The sequence below is a fragment of the Phallusia mammillata genome, chromosome 3, assembly GCF_965637545.1.
Source record: "Phallusia mammillata chromosome 3, kaPhaMamm4.hap1.1, whole genome shotgun sequence".
Classification (NCBI taxonomy): domain Eukaryota; kingdom Metazoa; phylum Chordata; class Ascidiacea; order Phlebobranchia; family Ascidiidae; genus Phallusia; species Phallusia mammillata.
In genome coordinates this window covers 23,148,484-23,163,942 of record NC_137254.1, presented here as the reverse complement: position 1 = coordinate 23,163,942, position 15,459 = coordinate 23,148,484, and the positions used below count along the sequence as shown (strand labels likewise).

At 37.9% G+C, this 15,459-nt stretch overlaps 1 protein-coding gene across 2 annotated transcripts in view; it reads right to left on the bottom strand.

Moving 5' to 3' along the window:
* Positions 1-15,459, bottom strand: part of LOC145217425 (inactive phospholipase C-like protein 1) — a 47,078-nt gene that overhangs the window by 12,728 nt on the left and 18,891 nt on the right. Inside the window, exons 1-7 of one of the 2 annotated variants that reach the window (XM_080084684.1) lie at positions 14,237-15,402; positions 10,667-10,848; positions 8,446-8,666; positions 6,888-7,036; positions 4,797-4,916; positions 2,740-2,845; positions 71-225 (exon numbers count right to left, since the gene is read on the bottom strand). In XM_080084684.1, coding sequence (XP_079940810.1) covers positions 71-225; positions 2,740-2,845; positions 4,797-4,916; positions 6,888-7,036; positions 8,446-8,666; positions 10,667-10,848; positions 14,237-15,265 — 1,962 coding nt within the window. In that variant the 5' untranslated portion in view covers positions 15,266-15,402. Of the gene's footprint in view, positions 1-70; positions 226-2,739; positions 2,846-4,796; positions 4,917-6,887; positions 7,037-8,445; positions 8,667-10,666; positions 10,849-14,236; positions 15,403-15,459 lie in introns of those variants that run through there. The other variant, XM_080084685.1, reaches the window with a different exon arrangement.

Below are 15,459 nucleotides of genomic sequence, written 5' to 3'. Positions count from 1 at the left end.
TTACATATTACTCACATACAACATCCTATATGTGCCGCGCATAAAAGTAAACCGACAAAAATTAACCAACCTGCAAATGCGTGGGGTCGAGAAGGCCACATTCGTCAGACATGAGGTATTTGGTAAAACCGTCTATTCCCAGTGCTGGAACTCCTTTCAGCGATTCTGAAGGTTCGTAAGATTCGATCAACTCCACACATGTTTCGTATGTGACACCCGATATGCCTGTATAAAAGAATTTGTATGAGATAAAGGTGCAGAAAAAAACGTTTTATTTGAGTTTTTGGCGGGACCGTAAGGTTTTAGAAACACTGCCCAAAAGCAAGCCCGTTTTATTTAAACCTAAGCCAGAACACAGCCCGACCAAAAGTTTGGTCCAGTACTTGCAACAAAAAGTGCTGATTGCAAACGAGCATAAAACATATAATTGCTAAAAAGACAAAAAAAAACTACACCCATAGATGAATGCTGTATCAAAACCACCTTTAACGAAGACTGTAAATATTAGACAACGTTTAGTCATAACCCCAACATTAAGATACAGTATTTTGTATTTGGTTTTTAAACTGAGACTTTATACCAGGGTTTGCCAACTGTATTCCTACTGACACAAACACGACCACATTTTAAGAGGCCTTTGTCAAAGAAGCATTTAACAAAGTGATTCTAGTTTAGGGATTTGCGTGCAAACTGGCTTTCCCAGAACTATAAGCAGGGTTGCCATCGACTTGAAACCAAAAATAAGGACAACCGAAAAATTAAATTTTAATGCGAAACGAAACACACGTTTTTGAACAAATCTGTGCATTTATACGAGCCATGACATCATATTTGCAATATTTTGGCCGTAAACAATCTGTTTCAGCAACTCGTAGTTCTTCGAATATACTAAGTGCATCTCACAACAGGCCGGGTCTAGGTTCACTTCTACTTGTAGCAGGGATTTGTATGGTAAGTTCAAAATAAGACAAAATAAGGACTACAGTCAAAAATAAGGACATTTCTTAGAAATAAGGACAATGAACTTTTCTAAGACATAGCCCTTCAAAATAAGGACAAATCTTAGAAATAAGGACGGTATGGCAACCCTGACTATAAGTATACACAAAATACACTAAGTGCACTAAGTCCAAAGCTGCGGGCCTGGCACAGTTCATTACCGGAGACTACAGCCTAACTGCGGGGAGTTTACGGTGGAAAACGGTTAATTGCTGCAGAGCCGTTGTCAAATTTCGTCGAAAAGTTTAACCATAGCTAAGCTTTGGTGCAAAGACCGTGAAAAAGCATTTGCGCCGCCAATAGACTTGTGTGGTTAGAGCCCCGCTTAGAAAAACATTAGGGGTAGTTTCCAAAGGCAGGAGCCAGAAAAATGTGGTTACAACTTAACAACAGCTGAATTCACACTGAAAAGAACACTAACCCGCGTTAAAACAAGTTAAAAACAGACAGAGAGTAGAGTTGGGGTTATGTACCGCAGTATTGCATCTAATCTATTTCCCAACGGCAGAAAAACGTGGTTACAACTTAACAACAGCTGTATTCACTTTTAAAAGAACACTATCCTGTACTGAAACAATTTCATTCATACATTTTCCAAAACCAAAATGATCGACACTGACGTCACAAAAAGATGACGTCATGAAACTAAAAAATGAAAATAAAAGTACCAAAATATGTCCAATAATCCTTTTAATTACTCACAGGTTAAGGATCACCACCTGTCGCCGGGCAACAGTTTTTTAGCGCGAAGGCCCAAAATAGAAACATGTCGTGTGGCCGAGCGGCATCGGAAACACACTGCATACGTAAGTTAGATAACCTTGACATTATCTATCCCTGCTTTTCGAAAGGTCAAGTCGAACACACGTAACAGAAATGCTCTTAACTGACAAACCATCTTTATCCAAATCGTATCCGATATCACATAATTTAATCCCCGTACATACGTATGCGCACGAACCAAAACCGTCAGAAAAGTACCTAAACGGTAATACCTATTTATATTTTTAAATGCACGAGACTAAAAATTCTGGTCTCAACCGATTTTACAATCTAAACGTATTCACACCTGTTTGTTCTGTATGTTAGTTTTTTAGTTGTAGGAATACGTTTTTACGGGTTGGCTTTACAAATGGAGGAACCTAATTAATGTTAAACAAAGGGAAGTATTAAATGCAGGTTTAGTTTTTGTTTTAATTTGCCAAATTTGACACTTATATGGCACAGATCCTATTTAGAGAACACGAGCTTAAGTTGAATCCAAAGGGTGCATTAGTTTAACGAAGTAATAAATTATTGATTCAAATTTGACATGAGAATATACCTACAGATTTGCGTTTGAATTTTAATGCATTCTTCTGAAATATAACGCATTCAATAGGCCTGGCGTATTATGATTTCTCTGAAATAGGTTTCTTTATATAGTCATAGTGGGTGTCTAAAGAATTCTTTTGTACAAAATAGAACTCTGAAAATTAGCGTAAAAACTTTGCAGTTTTTTTTACTTTTACTTGTCCTATGTTTGGTCAACAGTTACGCTAAACATCTATAGGGTAGCCTACATAAAACTCCTTATTTACCAATACAGAGATACTAAGGAGAACAAATGAAGAAATGTTTTGCCCAAATGGTGTCAATAAAAAAAGCAACGCAAAACATTACCACAATTTAAGTGGACCAGAATCGGTATAAAAACCAAACCACCATAATAAGGTTGGGTTAGGAAAACTCGAACTTTACCTTGTTCAGCTTCAAGAAATTGCAGCAGGTCGTCGGCGGAAAGGCGATCGTCCCGACTCGCAAATCGTGCTAGAAGGAAATAGATCTCGGGTCTTGTGGCGACGTCCTGCGCAGAAAGTAAACATAAAATCCCATAGGGTAAAATAAACAATATAATATCCACGAAATTTGATACATAATGAATCTGGTTATTGGCATAGCCAAGCGGGCAAAGGGCCAACCTCCCTCCTTTTTTAGAATTTAAAAAAGCAGTTTTTTTGCCAAAGCATTAAACAAGGTGATTTGTTCCTGGTAGTTTAAATTTCGTTGCTATTTCCGCAAGTATGTTATCTTTGTGTGTTAGAATCTATGCACTGATGGCCGTACACTGATACCCCGTTGAAAGGGATTCTTGAACTGGTCTAAGGGACTTTGGTTTAGTTAAAAAGATACCTCGTTTTCAAACTGACATCGTTTTTATATCGTCTCAAGCCAGCCGTTAGACTTTCTTTTCGGGCTCTATGCTAAAGTCCATTAGCAAAATAAAACCCTATATTGCGACCGACAATAACGAAAAAGTTTGGGGGCTCCAGTTTTTTCAAGTATTTGCGACAATGTAAATTTGACCAAACGATTGTACTGGCAACATGTAAACGCTCCACTAACATTAGCAGGAAAATGATTTGAACAAACTGTCAGTTCCAAGTCAGCCCACCCAAAACTTTTCAAAGGCTTGTTGTTAAACAGACAGTCTTGCGAATCAAAACAATACTAGAGTGCAGATAGAGAGCTGAGTTCGGGTCATACAACGCAATATTGTACCTAATCTAGGTAAAGCCTCCCTGATGGAAAAATGAAATTGGATAAAGGCTCAAGGTTTAACGGCTGACAATTAAGTGAAAAACCTCCTGTTAGCACTTGGCTTAGCGCCCTGTTTCTCAACATTTTTTGTTTCACGGCATAAAAAACGTTGCTTTAGATTCTCATGGCTTACTTTTTGTTCTTCAAAATGGCAAAGTTTCATTATTTCTTAAGCTTGTTGTGACTCGTACAGGCATTTTTGTAAAGTGTAGCGATTTATTTTAACATTCAGTGGGAAATATGCTTTAAAACATAATCAAGCAGTGTCTCACGAAATCAAACAATGTTAACAACAAATTCGGATTCTATATATGACTTTCTCTAAACAATGTGGCCCATTTAGAACCACTCTTTAGCCCACAAAGGTTGACAAACATTGGCTTAGGGTGACTTAAGTTTGTGGCTTGTATTTTGCTAGACTGGCAACTGTTCTGCAGAGGGATGGGGGCGCGAAAATGTGAGGTCATTTTTGCGGAGGCGAGCATTCGGATGTTTGATGTAGCACAGAGTTCTATACAAGCGACAGCGCATGTCGTTCAGCGCCAACGTTCATTTCCTGGTGCAACGCGTTGCATCGCATTTCCAGGAACATCTTTCACACTACAACCCAGCCGCCAAACAGTACCAGCATAAAGTATAGGAATGGCTCAGTATTCACTGTAATGGTTGAAAATACCATTGACAGCAGTTCATAAGCTAATAAGAAATGTATGTTTGTTGGTTTGTTTTGAAATTAATCAGTAAAATGTTAACATTTAAACGTGGACATTACTGGTTTGAAAGTACCAGTAGATTGCAAAAGCAATATCTATTTCGCCCAATAGAACCGGTTATATAGACCTTTGCTTTGCAGCATTCTTTCAACTGATCTTCAAAAAAGCTAGAACAAACTCAGCAATACATGACCATTGTCAGAACAGTTTTGATAACCCAATCCACTTTTTGTACGTTTGCGTCAGAAGACATGTCTTGCATATGATACTGCTGGTATTAGACCCTGATTAATGCTATGACCTTTGAACCGCATTGAAATTATTCGGAAGAAATATCCGGAGAAATAACGTACAGGCGAACAATGGAGTCATACGCTTATGAGTTCAATAGCAAAAAGGACCAGTGAAGTTGGTAAAAGGACGCGATCAATGCTCTTAAAAACCGCAAAATTGATACTGGAGCTATTGTATTTCATTCTACTTCGATTGGCGGCCGTAGCTTACCTTGAATATTTCGACGAATTCGTCTTTACTGAGCCGGGAATGATCGGTGCTCCCTCGCATTTGAACGTGTTCTTGGAGTTTTTGCTTGATGCGAAGTTCGCGAATTCCATCACTTAAACTCTGAATTAAACAACACAATGCTTTTACATACGCCGTAACTCTATTCCTTGAAAAACGTTTATTGCATACAAATCCAATATGTATTGAAAATAGAGATGTGTGCAGAAACTGCGGCATTGCTTTCAGCCAATTATTCAGAAGACCGAAAACAATTTCACAGTTGCCTGGATAAATTGAATTAGGACAGAACATGTCATTTTTGTTGGTGAAATCGATATCTTCATACATTGAACAAGAAAATACACACACTAATTCAAGTGTGTTAAAAATGTATTAGCTGAATTACGAGTTATTTGTGACTGTATTAGCTGATTTACGAGTCATTTGTGACTGTATTAGCTGATTTACGAGTTATTTGTGACTGTAATAGCTGATTTACGAGTTATTTGTATTCTGAACATACGTGGTTCAACCTTGAACGATTTCTGAACTCAAGTACGCGTTTAACTGTCTGCATAAAGTTAAGTTCAAACCACAACCTAAAATAGGACTTGTTTTCACAATATTTGTATCATGATGATGAATCCGCGGTCTGATGGATTTTCGTGAGCTTGTGAACATCTCACGACGTTCATAAGATGACTTAACTTGCTGTTTCCATTTTGTTACTTTCAATTCGCGATGATCAGTGAAAGTTTGAGACAAAAAACAAAGTTTTGAATGACGGCAAACAATTGAATGTATTACTATTGCGTGTTTAAAACGACCACATGTGTAACACCGCGAGAATCACTTGCGGCAAGTGTTTTGTATTTTCATGTCAATGGTATTGATCCCATTCAAGGCAGTTGTGCTATTGCGGTTTGACGAAACTGTTTTAGCGGTTTGCCGCCCACCTCAAAAGTCATTATACTTCAGATACTGTGTTTGGAGAAAGTATGTCTAAGGGTTAAGTAAAGGTTAAAAATACATGTACTTTATAAAGCAGTAACACTACAATAGACGAAGTTGTAGAGCAGGGGTTCTTAACCAGGGGTACGTGTACCCCTTGGGGGTACGAAGCATCAAAGCTGGGGGTACGACATGCAGGGTAAAACTATATGCTATATAGGCATATTTGTGAAGAATGCGTAACAAGTTACTTTGTTAAATACAGTATCTACAACGGGTTATTTTTGTACTACTTAAAATAATACTGTTTTCATGCATGCATTCAACACCCAAGTTATAATACACTGAGTTTAATTACTATTGCTACAATTTTATTTACTTTCGTCGGCCATTTTAGACAGGGGGTACGAGAAAATTTTATGAAAGCTCAAAGGGTACAAGCGCAAAAAAGGTTAAGAAACACTGTTGTAGAGCGTAGTGGCGTTTTCGATGAAACTTCGGATTTGTAAGGGTTAGGTAAAGGTTGAAATAACGTATTTAATTCAAGATGTGGGCCTTTTCGGCGAAACTCAATATATTTTTCAACACCAACAACTATAGTTGTTAGAACAGTGGTTTCCACTCGGGGAGGAATTTACAATAATTTTTTGTGGTTTGTAAATAGACACTTAAGCTTTGGAAATAATGACCTGTGAAGTTATTAAAATACCCAATTTTAAATGATCTTTGTATATGGTTATATGACTCTAGCATGCACTATATTAGGAAGGGGTGGAAATATTCTGAATTGTTAAGTGAGGAATTCGTCGAAAAAGGTTGGGAGCCACTGTTCCATGATTTAGTATCTAGTATGTAGTCTATGAGGGAGGAATGGAAATGTTTCCATTTAAATTTCAATTCAATTCTTTATTTGCCACGCATTGAAGGAAAGTAAATTGCAACAATAAATTGGAAAACTGATAATTGCGTGACGGGGTCAGTAAAAGGCCAAACATTGGCCATCCAGTCGGTTTCGAATTGTTAAGAAAGAATCCGTGGAAAACCGTTGGAAGCCAATAAACTAGGATTAGTTTTTTTTTATTAACAACTTTACAGCAACGGTGCGCTTTATCAAATCCTCATTGACATCTCTATACACACCGTTAACAGTTTTAGCGATTCTTCTTCGTCGAGATAACCATCACTGTTGATGTCAGCACGATCAAATACTGCACATAACCAAGTGTCCCGGGCATCTCCTCGCATTCGAAGACCCTCCATATCTTGTCCGGACATCAGACAACGAAGACCTAATGCAAAATGGTTTCAGTTGGGCCGTTGTAATGTTAGTTCATGTGAAGTTGAATACAGTATGAGACACATGGAAATACGATGTGTGCAAAGCATTCTATATTTTGGGATTTGAAAGAGTTTTCATTATTAACATTGGCCAAAAAGTACTGCACAGTTACTTGCAAAAGTAAAAGATTAAGGGCGCAACATTAATGGTATTTTTTGCATTTTAGGGTTAAAAAAGGATCATTGTGAATGGCCAAAACAAAGAATGCAAAGTTATTTGCAGAAGTAATAGGTGAAAGGCGAAACTGTTGTGGTTATTCATGTGACGTTAAATTTATTTATTATATTACTGTATTATATTGCACATACTGTATTAGCTCGTGTTTTACTAAATGCATTAGTAGCTAATACAGTATGTGCAATATAATACAGTATGCAATAAGTTTAAAAAAAACTTTCATCATTAACAATGCCCCCCAAAAAAGTAATGCACAGTCACGTGATACATTCATAGGTTAAGGGGGTAACTGTATTCAACTCATTATTTTTTGCATGGTCGAAAATGACTCAATGTCACTAATAGTTTTCACTAGCATAGTAAACTACATAAACTAACCAAGTGATTAAAACATGTACATGACGCAAAAACTAAAAGACGGAGACGACATGTCCTTCAAATTAATTTGTAATAATAGAACACACATAGATGTATTATGCAAAAAATAATATGCCTTTGGCCTAACCAGTTAATACAATATATCGATTCTTTTTCGCCAAAGATTGATTAAATTTAACCTTGGTCTTTCCTATCCACTATATTTTAATCAGATAAGACAATACATTCAAGTGCTTTATCAAACCGCTATCATCCGTCAAACAAAAGCAGGGATCTTCCAATAGGCAGTTACTAAATAGCAGAATTTTGGGCACTATACCCGAATATGTTCGTAAGTCGTCTGAGCAGCAAATAGTCGTAAAAAGCGACATCTTTATTTTAACCATTTACAAATGCTTATAACAACCGTCCATACTTGAAAACAATGATATTCGCTGTGATTAAGCCCATAAAAACATTGAATTTGTTTGGTCAAGTGGTAATTCTTAAGACGCTTAAAATGACATTTTTGCCATGTTTGCTGGTCGCGTCTCCCTGCATTGTGACCCATTTATGTAAAAACCTAAGTTTTGAATACATTTTTTTAGGTCTACATGGAGGGTTTAAAAATTAAAACTTTAGGTCTTTGTATTGTGAAGTTGTTGACATTCAATTGTCTCTAATCCCCTTTTAAGTGCATCAAAGTTTTGTTTCAAATTCAAAATTCACAACCGTGTACCGTAAGCTACGCTGGAGAATATATCAGATTGTTTTACCAAGCTGATGTAGACATTTTAAAAATCTACCACAAAAAACGTATATTACCTGTGACCCAGACACTAGCTTCGTCAGTCGAGTTGGCAATTAGATCCAAGGTTTTTCCATCAGCATAAATTATCGAGAAGGAACACTCTTCAGGGAAGTGAGTAGAAATGTCGGATGAGAGGAAAAGTTCAGTAGTCTTTCCAGGACGAACTTCGCGAATTGCTGAAACATCTATACGAGCCTTGCCGGAATCTTTTTTCGATGGTTCCCATCTCAAGCAGCTAAACATAAGTTTAATGCTTTTTTGTGCATTCAATTTGTAGCTATTCATGCTTCATTTGATATAACAAAAGTTTGAAGGCTTTTTGTCGAGCATTGTATTTACAGCTTGGCATTCTTCAGACGGGACGATACCCAGATTTAACAGAACTAAGGTTAGTACGAGGATACTTGAAGAAAAAATTAGTGGCATTGCGGAGGCCGCAGTTGTGAGCTGGCCCAGGCTTTGGGTTCAAGTTTGTGTCCTGGCCGGATTTGGATGTAAGCTTTAAACAACTGGCTTCATGCGGGTCTGACTTCACACAGCCCTATTTGTGGCCCAACTTCACTTACTTTACAGCCTATTTCGGGCCTTTTTCAAAAAAAATGTTGGGGCCGGGTTCATGCAGGACTCCGGCCCCATTTTCGGGCCCGATTCAACTCTATCGTAGGCAGAAAAAAAGAATTAAACAAAATTGACTCACAAATTACATAAAAACATTGATTGGCATTTAGATGGAGTTATGAATGTTGGACTTCAAGCGTGGCGACAACAGGCAGAATAGTATTTGTTTATCCCAACGCAAGCCACAGTTAGCCTGTGAGGCAAGGTTGTACCACAAATGAACACATTTTTTTTGTACTTTTATCACGATATTCTTAGCCAATATTGTTAAAGATATTTCTTAGCCAATAAATAAATATGTGTTAAGTAAACTAATAAAGGCGCAAAGGAAAATACCTAGTGTTTGTCTCAAACACACACTTTCAAGAAAGGCAAAAGCAAGACTGGACGCGACAAAGTAAAAACAAAACAAATTTGTATATGAATCAGCAGTACCTCGATTTGGTCATGCAATACAGCCAATACACAGCTGTAGCAATACGGTCCCCTATTTGCGGTGGGACGTCTTAAAATAGTCGTTCGAATTTGAATTGTGCATTGAGGTGAAAGACACCACGATTTAACGCGACTGTGTGTTTTGTTTTTTTAAGTTGTACTGATACTAAATTGAAATTTGAACTACATGGAGAGTAATGGTTTTATAAAAAAGCAACCTAATGTCTTGCCTTTTCAATTTTACAGCTTTTAAATCGAACATCATATTACAAAAGCATTGTCCTGATATTGATATGTTAGGTGAATTTAAGACATGACTTTCCAGCCTGTATATGCTCAGAAACTGAAGCACCAAAGCCTAGCCTGTACGACTTATTTATTGTCACCAGCTGCACTGATGAGGCCTTATAAAGGTTGAAACAGTCTGCACCGTCTGCAGTTATGTTATCCTGTTCGTTTGTTGTAACTGGTCGCAAAAGTATTGAAGAAATGTACATTCCTTGAAAGTTTATGAGATGCAATGGATTTTGTTGATCAGGGATTTTAAGAAACGAGTAAATTTGTAACAGCTCAAATGTATTTGCACAAAGGCATTTGTTTTTTCACTGCCCTAAAATGACTTCAAAACCTATTGCTGGGGTTGTAACCGTGCTTTGAAATCACAACCCAATTTGCGACCTTGGAGTGCAAAACTCTTAAGTAACTTTATGGTGTTTAACGAAGGCGTTTTCAAATCACATTGCGTACGCTTAACTAAATAAAAACGTCTGCAAGGGTTCATTAGGTCATTCTAGATTGCCCAAATGAAGTTACTTTATGACATTACGTTTAAAAGCTTTGAACTTTGCCAATCGGTTAAAAAAATCGAAAAATACAGTCCGAGAGACGGTCAGGATTCAAATCCTAGTCATTTTGACTAAATATATCGTCGATATGGAACTTTAAACGGAACTATTTCAGAGACATATGCAAAAAAACAATCACAAGTTCAAAGACACAAGTGTTTTTGGTTGAATTAAGTTAGCCTTAAACAAAGCAAAAACACAGGTTAAACACGGTGCAAAAACCTCGTAAAAGTGTGTACAATGGGGCGAAGCAATCGTAAATGAAGAAACTTTAAACGCACATAAAGTAAAAACGTAGAGAATATAAGTTAAATCAAACTGACAAAAAAATTCTTACTTGTTGACTTCGTCTAGCCAGTAGAGACGGTTGTAGACCCTCGCATTTGATCTCATCTTTACAAACTGATGTCCGGTCTGCATGAGGGTAATGCAATCAGCGGAGTTTTTGACAGATGCTTCGCTGGGAAGACGACTAAAGGAAACAGTTTTTTTGCGAAGGGTCGGCTTGGTTCCAGGTTCCTGCAAAAATGGTTGAAAGTTTTAAACTACTTTCTGAAACCCCGTTGAGTTATAAAATCGTTATCAAAAAGTCATATGCTTGTTTTTTAATATCTGAGAAAGCAATGAAAAGTTCTTTGCAAAACATCTGACAAGAATATAAAACTACTCCCAGGTAATGAGGCAAAGAAAACATGTTTTTCCTGGAGATAAACACACTGAAGGGATGAACCAATAGGGCTTTAAAATTTTGTGCGACAAGTGTGTAATTATGAAATGAAAATTTCAACGTATATCGATAAATATAAATATAGTTTCAACCCACAACTTGCACAACGGAAGCAAACAAACATTTGCGTTTTTTGTATCCCTGGCGAGCACCACTAAATGACATGTAAAGCAGTCACAAATAAAATACTACCAAACGGACATTTACGGTGTCTTCCACATTCTTTACCACACACATATAGGCCTACTTTGACAATGACCCAAAAAGTTCATTATCATCTCCACGCAAGTTCACAAGACTTGCTTTAATTTAGACAACAGCGGGTTGTGCGAAACCACGGGGCGTCAAGTTCGCGCGCCTCTATGACGCGTTTGATGTCACCGACTGTTTGTGACCCGCGCGCCACGACGGCAATTGGGACCGTCCGGGTCAAGACTGTTTTGTGGCAAGCAATGAGATCCCAGTGGCAAATACGACAATCAGGCGCAGGGTCACGAACCCATCGACTTCAGCACTGCACGAGGCCTCGCTATAAATACAAGGGAACTTTCTTGGAGGCCACTACTGCTGGGCCTGATGCTTGGGAAATTCTGTGCGATCAAGTCGCTATGAGAGGGATGAGTTTATGTGCAAGAGATGTTCCCACAATCGAAACCTTTATTTCACACAGCTGGTGTTCTAAAAGATTTAAGTAAATGCTGAGAAAAATGTCAAATGTTTTCGTCCAATTGGTGTACAGTTATACACAATATTTTTATTTTTGCTGGAAATGCTGGAACTTGGATCACACACATTTTTACCAGAAAATCTAGCTTTAATTTCTTCAAGCGTTTTTTCCCAAAGAAATGTCACAAAAACGTCTTTTTGGACGGAAATATCAAAGGATTCATGACAGATGGTGTTACTGACACCTGATATGGGTGAAACGCTAATGTTTCTTGTAAACATAAATGTATTGATTTTGTGATATGAAGCATAAAAGTCATAGAGGTAAAAAAGCACACTCTGTTGCGGTTCACTACGCCTACCTCAAATCTTTCATATTGAAGCATTTGCGCACGGCACTTGGCTGCTACAAATTTGTCAAACGGATCAATATAGTAATTCTTTTCTTATTATTGAAATCTCCTTTCAAGTAAAACGACCGCGACGATTCAGGGTCATTAAAATCAGATGAAGAAAATTCAGTGTGAAAAACCACTAAATCTGTCGCTATGTTTTATTTGTTTTATCAAAACAAATGCATTTCGCTATAAAAAGCATCATTAGTGTCTAAAAACAAAATAAAAAGCGGGATAAGAGCAAAAAATGCAAAAAACACACACCACCAGACCAACCGCAAAAAGCCTTTCCTCTGTCTTACAGGACTGCAAATGCAGACCGGCAGGTATGGCGTTGATAAAACTCTTGATATTTGTGAAAACAAATGGCTAATTTTAACCGGCGCCACAATAAATGTTCAAGCGATGGTCCTTCCGGTAGTTCGTAAACTGCAATCGCTTTGTTGTTGCAATCGTGTTTGTTTTTTCGTTTTGCGCCCTTATCTTTTCCTCGCCTTTTTTCGTGTGTTTTATCAACGCCATACCTGCCGGTCTGCATTTGCAGTCCTGTAAGACAGAGGAAAGGCTTTTTGCGGTTGGTCTGGTGGTGTGTGTTTTTTGCATTTTTTGCTCTTATCCCGCTTTTTATTTTGTTTTTAGACACTGATGATGCTTTTTATAGCGAAATGCATTTGTTTTGATAAAACAAATAAAACATAGCGACAGATTTAGTGGTTTTTCACACTGAATTTTCTTCAACGGATCAATATATTTTGCATGAACTCTCATTACTCTTCATGAAAATAACACCAAGGGTTTATGATACCGGAGCTAGCGTGATACAACGCATTTTAATTTCGTGTGATGTCGTTTATTCAGCTAGAGGTCAAGCAATTTTGTATTCCTGCAAGTGTACAATGTCCTTTCTGAATGGGGTTATGAAAATAACCGTCAAATTACTCCAGATAAAACGTTGCCCAGTTTCACCTTGAAGACATCGGAACAAACTGTTCAGTAATCTTTATAAGTTTAGGAAAATAAACAATTTTAGGCAGTTTTGGTCTAGGCTACTTGGGATATCAAATCGAACAAACATTAAACATTTTTAAAAGTTTTAAGGAATAGGCAAATGTTTGCAATATTTTTAGATTGTCGTTAGAAAAATGTTTGCCAAACGTGAATGCAATCCCATGCGCAGACAGGAGTTTTTCTTTAAAAGTTTAAAATCTGATTCGCAGCAAATCACTTTAGCTAGTGAACTGCGTGACCGCCGGAGACGACTTGCTGAATAATGTATGCCAGACAACATATCATAATTAACTCAGCGTTTTCTTATAGACAACCCAACGCATAAAATTGAATTTGCAAACAAGACGATACATTAGCATTTTAACTTTGGTGTAGCCGAAAGCCTGCTTTTATACGGACAAAACACAAGTATTTTTATTTGCTTGTGGACGAACTGTTTGTTTACTACGACTTTAAACCAGATGATTTAATACGAGGGTGAAATGGAGCTAAATTTAATAGAGAAATTGATCTAAATTGAAAATGGGTGAAACAACAAAATAAAAGAGCGAGGGAACCTTGAACTAAAACCTAATTTATTATTTCTAGATATAGACATACATAACTTGGAAGTATTATCTTAAAATTGTCAAAAATTTAGAGCAAAGTATACCTGTGCCGAAAATAGAACAAAATTGTACTGTCGTTGAGTTCCTGGATTAGCACTTGTAATAGTAGGTCAAGGCCATTGAATTGTTAATGCCGTAAGCGTTATGTAATTATTGGATAAACTTTCCCGGGTGAATTGAGAAACAGGTCGTTAAGGGAAATTTCCGATACACGAGAAGTTGTTTATCTCTGGAACTACAACCTCAAGGGAGTTTCATTTCTTGGGGTCATGTTAGTGCCAAAGAAGCATCAAAACACAGTCACATTTTATTGCTTTGACTTCTGGCCGAATTTTAACCACATGAGAAGTTATAAATCAACCTAACTATATTGCTAATATGTTAGACAAAAACTGCGACATATGCTAAAGTAAGGAGATAGTTAATGTTAATAATGAATGTATACAAATTTTGTGAATTGAAAACCGGAAGGCACTTTGACTTAATCTTTGGCATAATATCACCTTGTCTAGGGAATTCCAATTTGACTGGTGATGCGATCTTCGTTTTAAGATTGGTGTCAGATCAGGGTTAAGGTCAAAAGACTCCATGTCTAAGCCACTAAACGCTGCAGGGTTTGCGCCAACCCGAGCAAGTGCGCGGGCTAAAGACTCCCACCCATGTAAACTAGCGTTGCTTGGACTTCGATTTAATCCTGATTTTCGCAGCCGGGACAACAGCGTCCTTTTCCCGCCGCTCGTGTTTACTTCTTCAGATGTTGGGTCCTCATCCAACGAATCAGTTGGCGTTCGTTTTTTAGGATGCGGCGAAGAGGGTATAGTCACATGTAATGGTGGCTTTTTATCTACAGGGGATCCAAAAAGTTCTGCTGGTCTAGTACTATCAGCTATACGGTCATACACTTCTTTGGCATTGCTTGGTTCAACTTTGTTAGGTTCCAAACGAGGTCTAGTAGCGTCGGGGCGTTTAGACTGGTCGGACTGGATTTCAACAGTGGATTGTAAAGAAGAGGTGTCACTTCCAGAAGTAGACTCGGAGTCTGCATCTGGAGACGTTGACTCGTCAAAAAGAAACTGTCCTTGGGAGTTAACTACAGCGGCTGGGGTTTGTTGTCGACGTGATGCTGCACGTTCAAAGCTACATCTTCGAGTCTGTAACAGCATCTCATACCCTTCGTCGTGGACCAAAGCTGCTGCTACATCCGGAATCTCCAATATTTGTCCAAGTCGGGAAGACCTCCTTACAACAGGAGAATTCATAGCCCCAGCACCCAGACTGCTTACGACTTGTTTTCTAAGAGTAACAAACGGTTGGGTTTCAGTATTTGTCGCGGCATGTTCAACGTTCATGTTAATATCCTCGGCGTTTTGGATATGTTGCTCCTGCGAAGCGGGTATGCTGAGATTGGGCGGTTTACGTTTACGGTTTAACCGACAGTTGTTGTCCATTGCATTCGAGTCCAACGTTTCAAGAGCATTCTCACAGTCTTCGGATGGTTGGCGTTCTAGGGAAGGCATTTCCTCCAGCTCCATAGTATAGTAAGAAAACCACAGTGTAAATCTTTTACAGTGCTGATAGGCTTTAACTTAATCCGAACTTGCACTTTGATCCGATGAGTAATCCATACGGATCCGACAGATCATTTTATTTCACAGTAAGCTAAGTGAAAAGAGGTTCATAGAAAACAAATATTCTGATTTTATTAAACAAGCATTTGAAAAAACGG